Below are 20,857 nucleotides of genomic sequence, written 5' to 3'. Positions count from 1 at the left end.
AGCACCGAAAAACAAGGTTTTCTCAATTTTTCAGTATTTTATGCAAGGACAGTATAATTTGAACACATGCAAAATCACGAGTACTGTGTGATTAGTTTCTAAAACCCTCGATTCATGTATTAAGTGTTACACAAAGGATATCAGATTTCTCAAATGATAAAATATGCCTGATGTACACATAAAAAATTACAGGGAATCTGAATTTTATTTGAAGGTGGAGGAGGAAGTGGTGTCTGGCCATGAAACCAAACACAGGTCAGAGTTACCCTGCTTGCGACTTCATTCTTCCAGGAAGGAGAAAGGAGTTAGGGAATGGGAGAGGGTGAAACACAGCCATGAGGTGGTTTGGAGTAGCCAAAAGTTGGCAGCAGGAGCACACTCTCACTCCGTGGTTCCTATCTCTTCCTCTTATTTTAAAAATCTGATCTGCAAAAAGCAGGAGTCCTGCATCTGTTCACTGCAGAGGCAGAAGAAAGAATAGTTTCAGAGAAGACGTGGGAAGGTGCCTCCAGTTGCAGGACCCAAGCCAGTCTTTCTTCAGAAGAGCCTGCCTCCTGGTGAACAGCCCAGAGAGCACTGCTGGGCCACTGGATGGCAGCAGGTAGAAAAAAATACAATACAACATATATTTTTCCCTAACTGTGATGTATGTGCACCACTTCCTATACTGTTTAATACTGATATTCCTGTAGCAGTTGGTCTGCAGAGATAAAGATAAGTTGATTGGTAGAAATTATGCTCCTAAATCATGTCCCATCCTTTCAATGGGTGGGATTCAACTAAGGTTTACGCAGAGTACACCCACTGAAATTAAAGAACATGACTAAGCTAGGTCCATTACTTTCAATGGGCATACTCTGAGTAAAACTTATTTGAATACCACACACTGGGTCGGTCTACTCTGAGGATGGCTTAACACTGGAAACAACACTACAGTATATTCATAAAGTTGAGGTCAGTGATGCTTGTAACTCACCTTGCCTATACTGTGCACAGACATTGGCAAGATCTACCTGTGTGCTAATCTGTTGATATTCTTTCAATGACTCTCTTAGCATCTTCTCTTTTTCAGATTTGTTCTGAACTTGTCGGGACCGCTGAAGTAGTTCATTTGCCTAGTAAGACACAAGCATAGATCAAAGTCTGCATTCTTCATTTGAACTTCACACACTGAACATTAAGTGGGAGGCCAAGGCCTATAGCAGCTTTGCACTGCATGTTGATTTACTGAGATGGAGGTTAACAAAGTCAATAAATTCTTCTGCTTCCTGGACAGAAGTGATTTTTTTTGTCTAGGAAATTATTCTTGTGCTAAGCAGTCCCCTTATCCTTCTACAGATCATAACACTCATCTTTCAATTATTTCCTTAAAATGATCACAATAGTTTAATATCAAATATTTTCCAGTGACAACTGATAAAATTTTAACACTTCTATATGTGTATTATTCTGAGCACAGCATGACACAATGCAATTCTCAGATTATATTGCCCTCACTAGATGAAAAAATAGCATGCAAATACACACACAACCGAACAAAAAAACCCCACACCCTTACTTCTTCTCATATTGGTTACTATACCATACCTTGGAACAGATAGCATCATCTGTGCTGTAGAGCAGTGGGCAGATGTCTTGTAAATGTGAACTAATCCCATCAACAGCAGCATGGTCTCTGATGTAACAGTTGATGAGGGATGCAATAAGGGCTCCAGTTAGCTCTCTATCTCTAATTACCAAGTCTCTAAAAGTAGTCACCTTCAGGTGTTCCTGAAGCTCCTATGGAAAAAGCACATCCCCAATTTTTACTGGAAATCCTTTTTTCTTCTTTAAATTTCGTAAGAGAGAAATCCTGCTGCATTTACATTACAACAAACCATCAAGGACAGCATAATTTATAGCACACGTTATCTTTTTTTTTCAAATATGCATAAGATTAAAATAAGTTTGATCATGTCAGCAGAGGGCACAACCTGCAAACCACCCTCTACATCTGCGTGAAACTCTGTTTTAATAAACCAATATAAGAACTCACATCATAATTAAAAATTATTTTGGTACTTTGCAGGTTGCCTTTTAAAATAGTGAGGCACTCTGAAATCTTTAAAAGACTGCAAATCCACTAATGTCCAGAAGATCCCAGTGTTCTGCTTTGAGCAATAAAACTCCCATGTCTTCCAGGTCAAGAAGCAAAGAGTGCTGTGGCACATACCTTCTGAAGTTCACCAACGACAATGTTGAACTGATGCTCACAAAGAAGCTTCCACAGTGCCAAAGCCTGGCAGGTTTTCCGAACAAGTTGCTGGATGCCTTGAAGGGAGGCCTTCTCTGCTAATTGTGCCTCTGCTATAAAAGTGAAACGGACACTGCTAAATTATAACTTATTTCTATCCCCTGAACATGTCATACACACAAGGGTGAATGTGTCAAGTAACAGGTGCTTTCACAAAATGTTTTCAAGCACTAGAAACAAAGAACTATGTGGCATGAAGGGATCCCTAGGCTTACCCAGCTCTAACACTTCTCTGCTAGGTAGGATTCACCAGGTTTAAGCAATCCTTAATATGGTAATGCAGTCATAATAAATAACAAGATGAAAGATGAAAAAATCTTTTTTTTAATAATCCCAGTGGCACTTTGAAGATGAACTAAGTATAAGCTTTCAAGGTATGAACTTTCGTGTGTAATACACACTTCGTCAGATACTCTGAAGCAGAGGTCACTTCAACCTTATAACTGTTGATGACTGTTATGGCAGTTGGTTCCACAGGGAAGGGCAAGGGATTTTTAAAGGGATAGATGATCAAAATTAGCTTTAGTATGTATAATGGGACATGAATCCAACATCTCTATTCAGACCAGGTCTCTCCATAGTTTTTAGTTTGGTAATGAGTTGTTATTCAGCAACTTCTCTTTCAAGTGTATTTCTAAAATTCTTTTGCAATAAGACAGCTACTTTAAAATCTTGTATAGAATGTCCTGGGAGACTGAAGTGTTCTCCTATTGGTTTCTCTGTTTTATGATTCCTGATGTCAGATTTATGCCCATTTATCCTTTGACATAAAGTTTGTCCTGTTTGTCCAATATAGAGAGCCGAAGGGCACTGTTGGCATTTGATAGCATATATAATGTTGGAAGATGAACAGTTAAAATAGGGCTGAAATGGTATGTTTGATGTTGTTGGGGCCAATAATGATGTTGTCCGGGTGTATGTGGCAGCAAAGTTGGCATCTAGATTTATTGCAGGCTCTTGTGCCAGTGTCCATGTTAAGTCTGGTTGTTGTATTATTGTGTGTGAGGAGCTGTTTAAGATTGGGTGGCTTTCAGGAGGCAATGAAAGGTTTTCCTCCCAGAGCTTGGGAAATAAATCTAAGGCATTTAAGAGATGTTGCAAATCTCTGATGATGTGTTGAACTGTTTTAACTTGAGAGCTGTATGTGAATACTAGTGGTGTTCTATTGTTTTCTCTTTGGGGGTCTATCTTGCAGCAAGTTCTCTCTGAGTATTCATCTGGCTTTGTTGATCCTTTCTTTAACTTCATCAGGTGGGTATTTTAGTTCCAAAAAGGTTTGCTGTAGGTCTCTTAGGTGAGTACGTCTACTCTGTAGAGTAATGGTAATGCAGTAACCTTGAAAAAGAACTCTTGTTACCAGGCTGGTCTGTCAGCTGAAGGCTTTAACATGAAGTTGCATTCCATAGGCACAAGAAGGGTTCAGATAACTTGAGTATGTTATGCGGATAGCTCAACTGGTAAAGCATGAGACTCTTCATCTCAGGGTTGTGGGTTCAAGCCCCATGCTGGGCAAAAGATTCCTGCACTGCAGGGAGTTGGATTAGATGAGCCCTGTGGCTCCTTCCAGTTCTACAATTCTGTGATTAATTTCTGGCAACTATTTGCTGATGATTCATTTTCTCTGGAACAGATTTAGACAGACCAGCCTATCACTACCTATTATTAAGGACTAGCCTCTCTCTTTCGAACCGTCTAAAAATATTCACTGTTTACTATTAAAGCTAGAGATATTGTCCCCATGAGTTTTTCTTCAAAGATACATGCTAAAGAAGAGAGAAAATAAAAAAGAGCTATTTATCTACCATGAAACTTTCTCTGGAGCTCTTGCTGCAGTTGCTGAGAACTTCCGCCATCAGACCGCATGAATCCGAGTAATCGCTGCTGCAGGTTAGCTGGGGTGGCAAAGCTTTTTCATGAAAAACAAGAAAAAAATGTATACAGTGCATAAATAGGGTATGGTGTGCTTGGGGCTGTCACATGCCAAATATACAGTACAGTGGTGCCTCAACTTACGAATTTAATCCGTTCCGAAGGCACCTTCGTAGGTTGAAAAATTCGTAAGTCGAAAAGCGCCATTGGAAATGTGATTTCCCATAGGAATGCATTGGAAACGGAAAAATTCGTAAGTCAAAGCAACCCCATCTAAAAATTCATAAGTCGAAAAAACCCGAACTAAAACCACCGCCGTTTCCGTTCGGATGTCAAGAAATTCGTAAGCGTGTGGCCATTTGCCCCACGCGCAAGTCGAAAAATTCGGTTGTTGAGTCGTTCGTTAAGTCGAGGTACCACTGTAGTAAAAACTGGTTTAGATACCAGAAGCTGTTTATGTTAACAGTGAACTCAGATTCACCATCCTTTTACGCATCCTTCAAAGCACCTTAAGTCTGGTTATCTTAATTTTGTCTGGGAAAGGCCCTCTAATAAGACTTAGGGACAGGTAGGGCAAACGAGTTCTGCTTTGTATTTGCAGACCTTGAGTCTCCCATAGGGCTGTGAGCCCTAAATTAAAGTGCTATGGGAATTATTAGGAAACTATTCTAGACCAGGGTCTGGCATAAGTCAGTTTAGTATCTACGGCCTGAGGATTGGCAGGTTAATGCACAGTCCCTTTTTGGTTCCCCAAAGTCCTTATTTGTGGTTTCTGATTAAAATGTAAAAGTGCTGGTAGTTCACAGAAGAAATATGGTTGCTCCAAAAGCAGTATGTGGCTGAAAAAAGGCCTAAGCTGTACTTTGTAAGCTGCTATAGAAACCTATCAAGTTGGATAACATATCTGATATAAAGATCACAAATATCCATCCATAATTATTTGAGATACATATGTTTTCTAAGGGAACAACTCAAATTTTCATACCAGTTATCTGTACAACACAACTGTCAACCACCAATGCTTGTTTTCCTCAACACCCTTCATCTTACCTGGGATTTCTAAGGGATCCTACTGCTGCAAATTGTGAATTCCTATCCAAAAATTCCTGTAGCCCTTTTAATTCTTGTAGTATAGTTTCTAACACTTGTGGTGGAACACTGCTTTCAACCTAAACAAGAAAGAGGTAAACTGAAATGAACATATTTGAAACTAACCAATTAATTTCTGTTTTTGGAGGTTTCTGGGTAGATGACTAGGAAGTGCATCCTCCAGTAACCAGGAAAAGTCACTGTTAGGAAATGTTGCTTTGCAAAACCTTTTGAGCTAGAGTCGGACAGGAGAAGAAGGGAAGACCACAAGTTTCTCCTTTCTCCTGTGCATGAAGATAGAATTGCAGAGGAAGCTACTCCTTACGAGGGAGATGGGGAGGAGAAAAAAGGCAAACCTTTTAGTTGCTGCTGAACCAATTCTGTGCAGCTCTGGACAAGCTGAGAAAGCTCTTTGCTGTGATGATCAGGAAGAGCTGGTGTTGGGGCCTGAATCTCCCTTTATGGTGTAACTTCCTGATATCAGCCTTGCCTAGTTACTAGTTACACTTCCCAATCATCAAGACTGCCCTATCCCAGAACCTCCAGAGAAACACACTGACAAAAGGAAAACAGAATCCAGATCTATATTTACACAAATAACTGCTTTTCTAAGTAAAAAACTTCCTTCCAGTAGCACCTTAGAGACCAACTAAGTTTGTCATTGGTATGAGTTTTCGTGTGCATGCACACTTCTTCAGATACCACCTGCTTTTCTAAGCTTACACATTGTGAAGAATCAAACCTGTCCTTTCCCCCAAAATTGGGTTTCGTAGTAATGGAATTTTTGTTTTGAGATCACCAAGAAGGAGGATTCAAACTTGCCACCACCACCACCATGAAGTGGAAAATCTATCACTTGATTCGGCAAAATTAGGCTACTAATATTTTTGGGAGAGGGATGGCTGAACCCTTCTATATGACAATCTGTTTTTCTATCTGAAGAGAATTTGGGTGAGGAGTAGAATTCAAGGATGAAACTTGGTATTCATCTTTATCAGGGGTCGAAAAAGTTTTTGTGGCCTGGGCCGGTTCACAGTCCCGCAGACGCTGCGGTGGGCCGGAGTGTGTGTGCGCACGCACACATGCACAACCGCTATTTCCGGCGCTCCTTCCGGCACGGAGGAGCGTGTGCAGCTTCCCATTGGCTGCAGGAGCTTCCTGCAACCAGTGGGAAGCCGGCCAGCGTCGGGGAAGGCGGTCCCTGCTCTGCTTCGTACCGGTTTAGCGAGGCGCATGGGAGCCGACCGAGCGGCCGGCGTGGGTCCCTGAGTGGGTGGCAGGGGTCCATGGACCGGTTAGACCCCCATGGGCTGCTTGTGGCCCATGGGCCTTAGGTTGCCGACCCCTGATCTTTATTATCATCAGCATTTGAATTTAAAGGCTTGCTCTTACTACCCATATATTACTCCCCTCCCCCAGCTCTGAATACGCCTATACTAAGAATGGCACAACAGTGAAGTGATGTGTTTGGATCTGGCACCCACTGTCATCAAAGAAGACCAAAGGTTATAGTCACCCCTGCTGATTCATGCTGGTACTAAGTTCCAGACAAACCTATTAAACCCAATGATTACAGGGACAAACATGTTCATCCTTCCCTTCTAAATCCATCTTCCTGAAATGAAGAAAATAATAATACGGCTCTTATGCAGTGTTGTGCTTTGTGGTGGCACACTGACCAATAGTCACCAAGCTGATTTCCTTCATATATAGACCTCAACACCAGTATTAACCCCCAAACTACCAACTACCCTTAGAAACTTCATATAAGATTCCAAAACAGCCATTAAGTACTTACAGCTACAACTTCTCGATTGCCACTCTTGAAAACTCTCTCCACAACTATACTTCCATCCCAAATGTTTCTAGAAAGCAAGAAAATACAATTTTGAAGTTTCATGTAATCAGCACATGACGACACTGGAAACTTCTGCTTCCCTTTTAAGTTTAACCACAGCTTACTGTGCTGTGAAACCCTAAACCCTGATTAATCTTATCCATATTTAGTGGAAACATATCAACACCATTTGAAGTTGGTTGTTTCTACCAACCAGTTAAGATAAAACTTCATTTTGTCAGGTTATAACAACACGTCTTCTCACCTTTCCATAAATAACTTACCCCATGATCCGAGAGAAATATATGCAGATGCCATTGTGCTTTCCAGAAAACACTATCTCGGGGCACATTATGCCACTAAGAGAAGCACCGGGTTGAGACATGTGACTGCTTGAAGTGAACACTGGAGTTGACATGGTTGGAGGATGCAAACCTGGAACATAAACTCATTTTTTTTAAAAAAAAAATGACAGAAGCAAGATTATAAGCACTAGAATATATATATATAAATAATTAAAAGGAAATACCTGGGGCTGGTGTTGCCAAAAAGCTTGGATTAGGGTAGGGGCTACTAGCAGACATAGGAGAACCTAATATAAGAAGAGCAACGCATACTATAAAGCAACCATAAAGCAATAATACACAGCCCAACAAGACAACAACAGGAACCCACTGAAAGCATATGAATCGATATGGCTAAGTTGGTCCAACACCCCCTCAAGCACACAAACAAAACTCATTGCAGTCAACTATAGGCAACCATCCACACCCTACCTCCTCATATCTATCTCACTGCCAACAAAAACAAATAAATGAACAGAAATAGAACCGACCCACATGATGCTAACACTAAACCCTTATGCATACACTATATAGAATTACAGTTTAGTATCCCCCTTCTCCCCTCCCCCAACTTTATACTGTCCATAACATTAGTGTCTCACGTCGAATATGAATGATCTGTAGAAAGTATTCTATGAACTGAAAGAAGAGACGCTGTATGTACTTTTGTAACCCAATAAAATATTTAATAAAAACAATTTTTAAAAAAGCAATAATCCGAGCACAGCTTTAAGAGATTACAATATAAGCGTTTGAGGCAGGGAGAAGGGATCATTCTGAGTATATTTTTATTCAGTAATTGTTTGCCATCCACAGTTTGCTATGAGATGTCACTGGCAGAGATGGCTTACAGTTCAAGACATATTGAAAGAATTAAGAGGGACAGGCATATCTTTGCATCACACATGGGAAGGTGTGAAGGAAAGAGAAAATTAGTTTCCCCCCTCAAATCTTCATTTACTGTTATCTGTATTCCAACACTCACCTATCTATATATAAAAAAATGTAAAAAGTGCATGTGGGTACGTTTCCACTTTTCATCCAAAACCGCTTGACCGAAGAGGTTGCAAAACAGCTGGTGGGGACTCGCCTGGGTGGGTTTTTGGGGGGGGGGATAGGCCATGGTCAGGACAGGATGGGGGGAATCACAGGTGGGGGAAATCACAGGGATGAGCTGGGGGAGGAGACAGGATACGTCATGGATCGGAACAGGGTGGGGGGAAACACAGGGATGAGCCACAGCAACGTGTGGCCGGGCCAGCTACTTGTAGATATAAAATATGAAGGAGGTTTATGTTGCTAAATAGATCTGTATGCTAAAACAGTTCAAAGTACTGTCAATTTCCTCTTCTTTCAGCATGGGAAGGGCATTCGTATAGTCAGTATAAATGTACTTCTGAATCATGAACCCAACAGTAGTGAATGACTACTAAAGCCACGCGAGTGGGTGCAAGTAGATGGAATGTTTTTGCAAAATAACAAGGTAAAAACTCTTGCCAAAAGATACTGACTATATTTGCTGCTTACCAGGTGGAACAGGAGATCCCAGTGCACAGCCAACATTACTTGGAGGAGGCAGGGTGGATGGAAATCGCATCTGTGTTTCACCACCATATCTGAGATTCACAAAATTAAAAAGAATTGTATCAACGCTGCAATCAGTTCTCAGATTATTTTTAAACGGTCAGTCAGTAAATACTTCTTTAGGTAATTGAATTGTGAAGCATATGTAAAAAAAAAAAAACAGCTTCCCCACTGTTTAATGTAATGTCTAAACCCTATAATGGTGTGTCAAGGGGACCCTCTGGCCCATGGGCCAAATTAAGACTGCCAAAACAGTTTTTCCTTAACGATGCCCACCTGCCCTGCAGCTAACCATCAGGTGTGAAACAGGACAAAAGGGTGGGAGCAAAGGAACAACTGGAAGTTTAAAGTGTGCTTTCAATTGCTCTTTGGCAAGCAGTGCTCAATCAAGCCCTGCTGGGATTGGCTGCACTAGAAAGCTCAGCATGTGTAGATCAGCTGGTCAATGCTGATAGCAAGGCCCCTTGAAACTTTTAGCTCCTGCCATAATAACCCTGCTGAAAAGCCTTAGCTCCACTCCACATGCTGCTGTGCCCTCAGAAAACAAGCCAGAGCCTTGCTGTTCATGACATCTGAACTAGGGTTTGTGGTTTGCTTCCCTCAAAGAAAGCACATGCAGTAAGTCACGAACAAACCTTGGAGAAACAAACCATTAGGCTGGGTTTGGGTGTCACGGCAAATCAGACCCTGACATAGGGGCCAACGCCTAGGGGCCATGGGGGCTTTGGCCCCCACAAAGTTGATGGGCATTGGGCATTAAAATGCTGTGTGTGCACTGTGTCATGTGATCAATTATGCGGGGTGGGGCTTATCTGGGTCCCCACAATATTTCATTCAAGTTGGCACCCCTGGACCCTGACTTTGTTTTACAGTCAGGCAGCAGCAGAAGTGGAGCAAGAACTTTTCAGCAGTGTGCATTAGGATTCTGTGAGTTCATGAAACAGCAGTTTATTTTTACCTACAGTTTAACATGACATGCAGATTGGGCCTCTGTGGCTAACCTTAGCTATGGTTTATTAAAGCAAGTCAGTTTCATAAACCATAGTTTGAAGTTGGCTTGTTTTATTAAATATGAAAAAGGTAATTTCAACACAAATTAGAACTAAGATGCTGCTTTCCTTAAACTATTTTTCTCAAGAGTGAGGTACAGAGAGGTATGATCATATCTTAAATCTATAATGAAAAAATGAAACATAGCACAATATTTACTGAGAAACAGGAATCTGCTATTCCACGATCAAACTTTATGCAATGCTTAGTTTTAACAGTTCATATGTTCCAACCAGAGTCCAGCACAACCCATTTACTGCTGGGATACCATAGATTTTTAAAGTATAATCACTTGGCATAATGCAGATATGAATAAATTTACCTGAAAAATGCTCGAGTGGCCCAAACAGATACTTCTCTATCACAGGCAGCTGAAGAACAGGCAAGTATTAGGCAAGTAGCACAAGCCTGCTCTTCCTGTAAGAACCATCATTAAAAAATATCAGTAAAAACAACAGAACAACCTTGGTACAGTTTTAATGAAATGAGGAGCAAGGGTACTAAAGGGTAACTTGTCTATTTAGAAGGAAGTCCTACTGACTCCAACGGAGCCCATATAAGGGTGTCAATCATTGCAGCCAGTAACTTGGTGTTGCTAGCAGATGTTCGGTATATATCTAGAAGTCATCACCATAGTGGAGGAGCATGCTGAACAGGTACAATTTTAACTGCCTTACTTGTCCAACACAATTAATAACACACTTACAGAATCTATTAAGATAAAATAGAGTGATGGCCACTAATCAAGACAGCGTCAAAACAAACAAACAAAAACATAATGGAGGATAACTATTAGCCACTGAGACACCTAAATTGATAGCCACGGTCACTATCATTACCTGCTTATGAGCTCTCCACTGCTGAAGGTAGCATGTTGAACCCCTAGTTCTATCTTTGGCCTAATATAGTAAGGAAAACGTAAATTCTCACCGGGTGCAGTTTGAAAAATCTTTCAATCTCTTCTCCATCACCTCCTGCATTGCACACAAAAAGATGTCGCAGCTGATCTACTGGTCTGAGTTTATGAAACATAAAACTCCCCTAAAGAAACAGAACATATTTTTTTTAAAATTGTGATTTCTATAGCATTTTTACTGGCCAAAATAATTTACACTTCTTATACCTTGTTCATCTTTCCTATAAGGAAAGTCATTAATAATTATATTTTACAAAAATGGAGAATGGTTTGTGAAGAAGTGGCATGCTCCAGGCTGCCCAGAAAGTCCTTGGCCAAGCAGCTATAATAGACAACGAAGAACAATATTTAAGACACAGTAAATGGCTGGGGGGGGGGATTCTTCCCCCATGCCTTTATTTGAGGTAAAATATACCGGTAATCCTAGAGCCTAGTTTCAGAGATATTGAAACGACATTATATTAGAGCTGTATCTCACACCTTTTCATAACTAGGTAATAAACATAGCCACTTGTGCTACATACTATTCTAAAAAGAGATTAAGCACTTCTGAAAATGTCATATGAGGTTCAGTTTCATCTTCCTCCTCTTTCTCTATTTTTATTTTATTTTAAGCAAGCAATTGTACTACAAACCTGTGCCGAAAGGAGAACAAATTTCTTTGGCGGTAGCATATGCTGTTGTACAACTACAGGATAGTCAGTTATGGGAATTAGATCTTTATTCAAAGGTGTTACTATCTTCTGAGCTTTGTGATCATCTATTGCAGAAAGAGCCCAAGAATGTCCATCCACATGTGTCTTTGTCTGAAATAAGAAAGTAAAGAGTAAAAAATTATAAAAGAGTAACTTGCTTTCCAATCATATGCTTCAGCTATAACAATTTCTACTGAACCTCTGCCTGCAGCTGAGGAAGCTGGTAGTCCTCCTATCTTTCCAGCTGCCAATTATAATTCTATCCTTCACAGCCTCTGCAGTATTATTGTACCATAGCTGGATCAGGATGTAAAAAGGTAAAGATAAGGTAAAGGTCCCCTGGACAGTTAAGTCCAGTCAAAGGCGACTATGGGGTTGTGGTGCTCATCTCGCTTTCAGGCTGAGGGAGCCGGTGTTTGTCCACAGACAGCTTTCTGGGTCATGTGGCCAGCATGACTAAACCGCAACGGTACACCGTGGCAGAAACCAGAGCACACAGAAACACTGTTTACCTTCCTGCCACAGTGCTAACTATTTATCTACTTGCACTGGCATGCTTTCGAACTGCTAGGCTGGCAGGAGCTGGGACAGAGCAACGGCAGCTCACTTCGTTGTGGGGATTCGAAACGCTAACCTTCCGATTGGCAAGCCCCTAGGCTCTATGGTTTAGATCACAGCGCCACCCATGTCCCTGGATCAGGATGTACTACCCACCTTGCAACTAAATCTATGGCTGCATTCCCCCCCCCCCCAACAATAATTTTAAGCCAGTATCAGAAAGGTGTCAAAAGGGGAAGTATTAGAAGTAGAAAACTTTGGAACTCTTACACAGATTTATGAAGAGAGGGATTAAAGAAATCTAGGTAGACAAAACTAACATCTCTCACAACAGCTATTACTTTCCAAATAACCTAGCAAAATATAAAGAATTACCTGTGTTTCCATCATTGGCTTTTGGAAAGGAAAAGAATCATGATTAACACACCACAATATATCATTATCCTCATTTTCTGAAGCAGCCATTAGCAGAACACCTGAAAATATAATAATAATTTATTAAGCAATGATGAATCTGATACCTAAAATCGAATCTTACGATTCATCACTTTCTATAGAACAAAATAGCCTAAATTGGACAAAGGACTCTTAAATTACTGATAAAAACTCATCTCCAGAAATTACCTTTGCTATAAAGAGCTTGGTGCACCTTTGATGGCTTTTCCACATTAGAAGCAGCAGAAAATCCTGGAGGCAGGCGGATGTGAACCAACGTTAATGTTGAAGGACGGGAAAAAGGATGCTTGAATGGGCATGTACTAAAATACATCCGTACACCTAAGAAAAAAGCACGAGATACTCCATTAATAGTATAAACATATTTCATAAAAGGGTTGCAGTACAATCCCATACATGTCTACTCAGTGCTTTTTTTCTAGAAACCATGAAGTTGTTTCAGTAAGTACCACACTTTTTAACAACAAAAAAGAAGTGCTGTACGGCATAACCTTCAGTACCCCCTGAAAAGCACTGTGTCTACTTCAAAATTAGTCCCATCGAATTGAATGGGGTTGCTTCCAGTTAACAGTTTTGGATCGCAGCATTAATGTGTCTGACGTATTCTGTTCAGATTCAGAACTATTGAATAGCAACAACACAGACTGCTTCATTTCCCCCATTTAAAGGTAATGGTATGAATGATAATAGAAACCTGGTTATTTCTAATTGATCCACACATTTTAATTCCTCTTCACCCACTGCTTCTTGACCCCACAGTCCCTTTAGGATTACTAGGATACTATGATGACATGATTCTATACCCTATTGGCTCCCTTCTTTGCCTATCTTCTTCCTTTCAGTACCCTGTTGCTAGTTAGTTTCTTACTTTTTGCAGGCACTCCACTCTCTAGGCCAGTTCAGATTCTAGACTGGGTGCAGATACTAACTGGGTTGTGATACTACCCACTTCCCCACCAACAGGTTATCCATGCCTCCTTTCTACCATGCAGTTTACACAGACATTACAGAAAAATACCCTGGCTTGGTCGCACCCTTCTTCCACCTTCAAAAGTTGCAAAGAAATGACTGCACAAATCAAGCTATTCTACATAGAGGCCACCACATGCAGTGCCTGCCCTATGTAGCACGTTATGTTCCTGATGTTATGTTATATAGAACAGAGGGGAGGGACACGTACCTGGTCATTCACCATGTGAGCAGGCTTGCCACCCAGTAAGTTTTTGAACCAGAGCACAATCATGGTACTTAGCATTATAGAAAAGGATACTGAATTCTTACCTGCATGAGTGATTGCCAATAACTGGCAATCAATGGATTCAGAATTTTCAATCACTGCTATCTGAATGATAGGCTTAAACACAGAACGGTCTATGGTCCTAAAAGAAAACCAAGGTATCAGCAAGATCTTTTTACCATGTAAACAAAATGATCTAATAAGAGATTAAAGTCAGTTCCTCAAGCATAATACCTTAATGTACATATTTTACCTGGCAATCTTTCCAGCTGCAGCCACAATAGCATTCTGGGAAACAGAAGCAACCCTCACCATCCCTTGACCATCTGGACCTAAATCATAAACCTGTAATATAATTATATTGCTTTTAGTGGATTTACTATGAATTCACTTAGCATTATTCTCTTCTGCAATTATTCTCTACCGCAAATACGTCAGGAGGCAAGTTAGTTCTGAAATGAAAGATGGCAGCTACACTGCATTCCAAGGTGAGTAGTTCATTGGACAGAAACACAAGAGAACCTTCTTTTATTGAATGCAGGTGGGATGTTGGAATAAGCTTGGATAGTGCAAAGCCATGAAAACAAACAGGGGAGGTGAAAGGATGCAGTGAAGGAACTTGTTGTACATTTGCATAGTGAACAGGAAACAATCCTGCATGAAAGTTGCTATCAGCAGACACAGGACTGATAGCTAAAAGGAAGATGATAACTTTATGTTGGGTGGGTGAGACAAAGAATAAGTGCGCAAAGTACAGCAGATGGTAGGCAACTACCCGCTGAAAAATGTATTTGCAAGGCTGGATTAGAAAACTGTGTTATATGGTAAGTTCCCATCAATGTAATGAAGTTAGCAATGTGAATAACTGGGAAAACAGAATGTATCAAAAGGCATACCTGTATCACACCTTTTTCAGAGCGTGTGTATAAGATGTTTCGGGAGTTGTCAATGGCAATTTGAACAATGGGATCTGCAATTTAAGAATAAAAACCCAGAACCAACTGCTTAAAGTCTGTCAACATTTGGTATTGAGAAATAGAGACTTTTATTCATAATGTCCTGAAGATATCAGAGGATTATCAAAACATTTTTTTCTTACCTAAGCACTTCAAATAATAAATTTCAAACTTAAGACTAGCAGAATTACCAGTGTCTTAGGAGCATGTTTGTATTGTATTTTATTGGTTAAACTGCTTTAGCAATAAAAGGCAGTAATTTAGTAGCATGATTCTTGAAAGAAATCAACCTATTGATTCATTCGTGTAAATGAAACATTTAAGTGAGCCAGAGGTGCCAGACATTTGTAACATATTATCAAACGCAAATACATCTGGATTTTAACATTGGTATTTTAAACATGGATTTTACATCACTTACCATCTTCTGAGAATGTGAACTGGAGCAATGATGGAACAAGGAAAGAAAGGGTGCTCTTTGAATGGTTGATCTTCCTACAACGCTGGCTAAACCAGCCAGCCTCAGCCTACAAAAAAACCCAACAACACTAGAATTAGATAATTATGCAAACCCATAGAATATTTTAATTGACCACCCTAGTTATCAATGAATTCCCAACATTATTATGCAGCCTAACTAGTCCTGGCCCTCAGATCAGTGCAGATGAACAGTGTGCCCTCCTCCAGAATCTGCAGTTGGTATTTTAAAAGTGAAGTCATTTTATACTCCCATAAAAATTCCAAATCCTCAAGAGTTTATTACTCCATATTTTTCTCTTGCTTTGACTGGACCCCAATCTTATATAAGGACAACAGCAAATCTGCTTTATACCACAGTGTAAGCCTACATAACATTACATCAGATTCACTAGCACATGTGTTGATGTGCCAGCTCTAAGCACATGTGTGTTGATGAAGCAGGTATGAGATTTGACCTTTTGATTGCTGGAAGAATTCAAGATTTTGGAAGCTTGGTCTTTTGAGAACTAGCCATTTTGTGGCCTCTTTGATGCAAGCCATAGAATAAACTCAACAGTATTGAGTTATGGTCTGTCACTGTAACAAAAATACTTAAACATCAAATGGTTCTTTGCTAGGATTCTTAAGATCATTGAAGATGACTCAGATTCAGTACATCCTTTGCAATGAACAAGAATATTTATTAAGTTATCAGGAGTTCCAGACTAACATTTATGCACTAAGAAACTTACTATAGTACTCTCTTTCAAATAATTGAAGCAATATAGAAGAGGAAGAAGTGAGGCATTAAGAACAATGTACTTTCCATCCATCCCCCAGTAACCATCTCTAGCAGATTTCACTTGCCTGGTAAGCAATTTCATACAAACAGCCATCTTTGCCAGCCAAGAAGATACGCCCATTTTCAGAAGAAGTTATTGTCAGCAGATAGGTGTTATCAGTAGGCAGTGAGTATAGCGGGTCTGGAAGAAGTTGCATTCCACCAGACATGCTATCATTGAGGGATCCAGAACCTGATTTTAAAAATATATGTTATTTTATTTGTTGAATACTTCAACTAAAATGATTTCAAGTAATAAGGAAGACCTACTATTGAGTTTGTATATCATGAACTCTTAATTGCTATTATCTAAAAGTTGATAGGTTTGCTACTAAGGCGCCAACCCTAAATCCTCAGGATAAGTAAGATTGAGCCAAAACTCTCTTATGTTGAAAAACACAGTTCTTAAGAGTTAAAATTTCATTTCACCTCAGTAATCAAACATGCTTAATTCACAATGCCAATTCTTTTCCTATTTATACTATCAAAAATAGTATAATTGAATTATGGTGCTGGAGGAGACTCTTGAGAGTCCCATGGACTGCAAGAAGATCAAACCTATCCATTCTTAAGGAAATCAGCCCTGAGTGCTCACTGGAAGGACAGATCCTGAAGCTGAGGCTCCAATACTTTGGCCACCTCATGAGGAGAGAAGAATCCTTGGAAAAGACCCTGATGTTGGGAAAGATTGAGGGCACTAGGAGAAGGGGACGACAGAGGACGAGATGGCTGGACAGTGTTCTCGAAGCTACGAACATGAGTTTGACCAAACTGCGGGAGGCAGTGCAAGACAGGAGTGCCTGGCGTGCTCTGGTCCATGGGGTCACGAAGAGTCGGACACGACTAAACGACTAAACAACAACAACAACAATCAAAAATATACACTCCAGATACCTCAAAGTAGTAAATTTTCTAAAAACAACACGTTATCTTGAGCATGTATATGTGTGTGTTTTAACATGGAGACTTATCTCAACCTAAAACTTATTTACTCTCAGGCCCCATCTACACTAAGTGTTTAAAGCAGTTACACACCACTTTAAACAGTCATAGTTTCCTTCAAGGCATGTTGGGAACTGCATTTTGTTAAAGGTGCTGAGAGTTGCTAGAACAGGCTTCTTCAACCCTGAATCTCCAGATGTTTTTGGCCTACAACTCCCATGATCCCTAACTAGCAGGACCAGTGGTCAGGGATGAGGGGAATTGTAGTCTCAAAACGTCTGGAGGGCTGAGGTTGAGGAAGCCTGTGCTAGAAGATCCCTATTCCACTCACGGGACTACATTTCCCAGAGTTCCCTGGGAAGAGGGCTTGAATGAGAATCCACTCTGGAAGTTGCAGCTCTGTGAGAGGAACAGGGGTCTCATAACTCTCAGCTTCCTTAACAAATTACATTTCCCATGATACTTTGGGGGAAGCAATGACTATTTAAAGTGGTATGATACTGTTTTATATGTATAGTTCAGGTGGGGCCCCCTTTAAAAGCTTAATTGGCCATTATTTCATTCTAATGCCACCGAACAGCCTCATTCCCTCAGCTCCACCAACGATCAAGTTGCGGCTAGCCAGGCACTTGTGTTGGTAAGGTAGCAAGCTGAATCTAAGAAGAACCAGTTGCATTAAACAGTCACCAGCTGGTAGCAGCAAGTTCCTCCAAATTTCTTTCCCTATCTCTTCATGAAAGCAAGCATGTGAATATACAATTACCTCCTTGCAAGGTTGCATAGCTTAGTCCTAGAATGACTATATCCACAGGAGTAGCCAAAACAAGCAGGTGCCGTATATGTGGTTGAAAGACTCCTGTGAGTAAAGAAAGCAGAAGACAACTTGTCAATATAAGGAGGGGAAACCACCTCAAAATAACATAATCAAGATCTAGGAGAGTGAAGAGGTATATGTACTAATTCCTGTCAGTCAGGAAATATCATTTCAAGTCTTTTAACTGCTATTTTCCCAATCCTACAGTAATTTCAGCAATGAAACCTCAAAAATAGAAGGTATATTTATGCAACATTTATCTTTGGGGCAATATGCGCACAGCATGATAATATTCAAAAGGCCCAGTATGTAAGATAGTTTCTAATACAGAACAGACACCAACAAAGCAAACAAATGAAAGCTTGTTCTCAGGATAAAGATAAAACGATTTTTCCCAAGTGTAATTTGTCCACAGCCAATTACCTGCTTTCGGTTTCACTAGTCCCACAGCAAGGATGGTTTCACTAAGGCCATCAAAATAAGCGAGGTCCCCACTGCAATGAACAGAAAAGGTTACATGAAAACATTGAGTACTTAATTTCTCAAACAGTGAATGAAATTGTTAAGAGCAGCAATCCGTTACTTACACAAACCTTTTCTTCTTATTAACCAATTGTGAGATTACCATACCCCAAAACTTAGATATAGATATAAATTATTTATCTTACATACCCATCTTCATACTGCCACATAAAAATGTCACTGTCAATGGTCAGCCAGGCCCTGCTAATCTCAGGAAACACTCCCATCATACAATTGCATTGCATATCTGAAGTATCCAGATTTAAGGATAAAATGCACCAAGGCAAGACATGCAATTCTGCATTACGTTAAGTTTGCAATTAGGGAAGAGGAAGGAGGATCGGGATAAGTGTAGAATTCCACAGCTCAGTATTATAAATGTAAAATCACAACATACATAACAATTATTTTATTACGCAAATGTTCAGTTGATAAAACTCCTGAATCTTGATTTGTATGAACATAAAAGAACATGAATGTCCATAGCTGCCAAGTTTTCCCTTTTCTCGCGAGGAAGCCTATTCAGCATAAGGGAAAATCCCTTAAAATAAGGGATAACTTGGCAGCTATGTGAATGTCTCTCCACAGAGAAAGAATGAATTTATTTCAAGCTTGGTGATAGTATGACTAGGAGCCTTGATTTCTTTTTTACGTTTAATTTACATTTAGCAATCAAGGGATGGATAGAGAGAATGTTAAACAGAATAAATGGAGGTTCTTTTACATGACACTAAACAGTCTGAAGTACAGTCATATTTCTAGTTGCATTAGGTTCATGTTGCGGATTTTCGGGTTGCGAATGCAGCAAACCCGGAAGTGTATACTTCCAGGTTTCACTGCACGTGCACGAACAAAGCGTTCTACATGCTTCATGCATGCGCGCTCTGCAAGCTATGCGCAGAGTGCTCTATTGTGTCATGTGCACATGCAGAAGCAGCGCTCTACTCACAGACTTTTTGGGGTGTGAATGGCACCCCGGAACGGATCGTGTCCGTAAGTAAAGGTACCACTGTAGTACCAAGCATTTTTATTGCTGTTTAAAACACTGAAATAATTAAGTTCCAAGCAATAAAATTAAGTTTCAACAGCAGAATGCCATACTGATTATTATGCAAATGTTTCCTAATAATCATTTGTGTGCACAAAAGCCATGTTCTATTCCGTTTCTGTCCTTTCTTTCATCATGCCTGGAAGCCCCAGCACAGTACAAATCACAGGTGGGGAACCTGTGGCATTCCACGATGTTGCTGAAGTACAATTCCTATCACTCCTGGCTGTTGGCCATGGTGGCTGGGGCTGACAGGAGCTTGAAACCAACTACAACGGAAAGGCCACAGCTTCACCACTTCTGCCATAAATGAAAGGCTGAGAATGGATGGAGGGCAAAGTGTGAAAAGGCAACACCTTTGGAGCAAGGGGTTGGCTCCCATCCACTCTTTACTGCTCCAGTACCTCACTATGCTGTGCTTTTTGGTCTGCTGCTATTGCAACCTCTTTTGATGCTGAAGGGGGAAAAGGGACATTGGAAACTAAGGATTGGGGTTCTTTAAAAAAGAGACTACTTTAGAACACAAAACAGCCACACATCCAATGATCATTTAACTGCTGTTACTGTACTAGTGTCTAGGCAGGAGCAGCTACGTGTAATAGAATCAGAGACAACAGCAGAGGTGCAATATGAGGAAGAGAAAGGGAGAAAGTGTAGATGGGTGAGGGAGAACAAAACAGCAACCAACAGAGATGATCCCTGTCAAATGGACAGAAGGCTGGAATGAATAGGCATTAGCCAGCAGCCTAAAGTCCATCCTTTAGCCCCCATATCCTTCATCTCAAAAGATTTAATGTGCCTTTCACTTGTGTTATAATTAGGATACGTCCAAATTGCTCAACCAGTTCAGGGGGCAGAGGAACTCTCCGAATTGAACTTATTTCTGGAAGATTGGGAATTGAAAGAAATCCAGGTCCTTGTAATGGATAATCCATATCTGACATCCCAGAAACAGTGGGGCTACCTGCAAATGTGAAAAAGTAAAATAATTAGAAGTAATAGAAACAAACAAAAATGCTTGGATATTTTCACTTTAATTGAATATTTTCTTTAACCCCTAGAGACTTATTTTTTTCCTCAGTATATGAAAAGCAAGTGCTTTTTTCTATAAACCTAGGAATCAATTAATGCTCATACATCTTTGAATTTTAAAAAATTAAAGTAACTTTGCAAGATATACTATTAATAGCTACCAGTCTCATAAACTGTTAAGATAAATTAATTGACATGTGGAGTTGCAGATCACAATACAAAACTCAGGATACACAAAGTGATCTAGTTTTGCTTGTTAACACTACAAATATTTGGTTTACAAATGAGTCATTAGTTCCAAAAGTATTGGCAACT

The 20,857-nt window shown here is 40.2% G+C and overlaps 1 protein-coding gene across 1 annotated transcript in view; it reads right to left on the bottom strand.

The window, feature by feature from the left end:
• NUP155 (nucleoporin 155) overlaps window positions 1-20,857 on the bottom strand; it is a 34,415-nt gene that overhangs the window by 9,347 nt on the left and 4,211 nt on the right. The window contains exons 2-24 of the mRNA XM_035100644.3: window positions 20,337-20,474; window positions 18,613-18,709; window positions 18,364-18,434; window positions 17,890-17,982; window positions 16,211-16,377; window positions 15,306-15,411; window positions 14,825-14,898; window positions 14,182-14,273; window positions 13,973-14,070; window positions 12,860-13,012; window positions 12,611-12,711; window positions 11,618-11,788; window positions 10,997-11,107; window positions 10,389-10,483; window positions 8,960-9,048; window positions 7,618-7,680; window positions 7,373-7,523; window positions 7,050-7,116; window positions 5,213-5,331; window positions 4,096-4,199; window positions 2,213-2,346; window positions 1,588-1,779; window positions 977-1,115 (exon numbers count right to left, since the gene is read on the bottom strand). Of these exons, the coding sequence (XP_034956535.1) occupies window positions 977-1,115; window positions 1,588-1,779; window positions 2,213-2,346; window positions 4,096-4,199; window positions 5,213-5,331; window positions 7,050-7,116; window positions 7,373-7,523; window positions 7,618-7,680; window positions 8,960-9,048; window positions 10,389-10,483; window positions 10,997-11,107; window positions 11,618-11,788; window positions 12,611-12,711; window positions 12,860-13,012; window positions 13,973-14,070; window positions 14,182-14,273; window positions 14,825-14,898; window positions 15,306-15,411; window positions 16,211-16,377; window positions 17,890-17,982; window positions 18,364-18,434; window positions 18,613-18,709; window positions 20,337-20,474 (2,625 nt within the window). The remainder of the gene's footprint in view (window positions 1-976; window positions 1,116-1,587; window positions 1,780-2,212; window positions 2,347-4,095; window positions 4,200-5,212; window positions 5,332-7,049; window positions 7,117-7,372; window positions 7,524-7,617; window positions 7,681-8,959; window positions 9,049-10,388; window positions 10,484-10,996; window positions 11,108-11,617; window positions 11,789-12,610; window positions 12,712-12,859; window positions 13,013-13,972; window positions 14,071-14,181; window positions 14,274-14,824; window positions 14,899-15,305; window positions 15,412-16,210; window positions 16,378-17,889; window positions 17,983-18,363; window positions 18,435-18,612; window positions 18,710-20,336; window positions 20,475-20,857) is intronic.

Source organism: Zootoca vivipara, chromosome 10 (assembly GCF_965207765.1).
Source record: "Zootoca vivipara chromosome 10, rZooViv2.hap1.1, whole genome shotgun sequence".
Taxonomy (NCBI): domain Eukaryota; kingdom Metazoa; phylum Chordata; class Lepidosauria; order Squamata; family Lacertidae; genus Zootoca; species Zootoca vivipara.
Note: the sequence above shows the minus strand (reverse complement) of the source record. Positions and strands in the feature narration are given on the sequence as shown.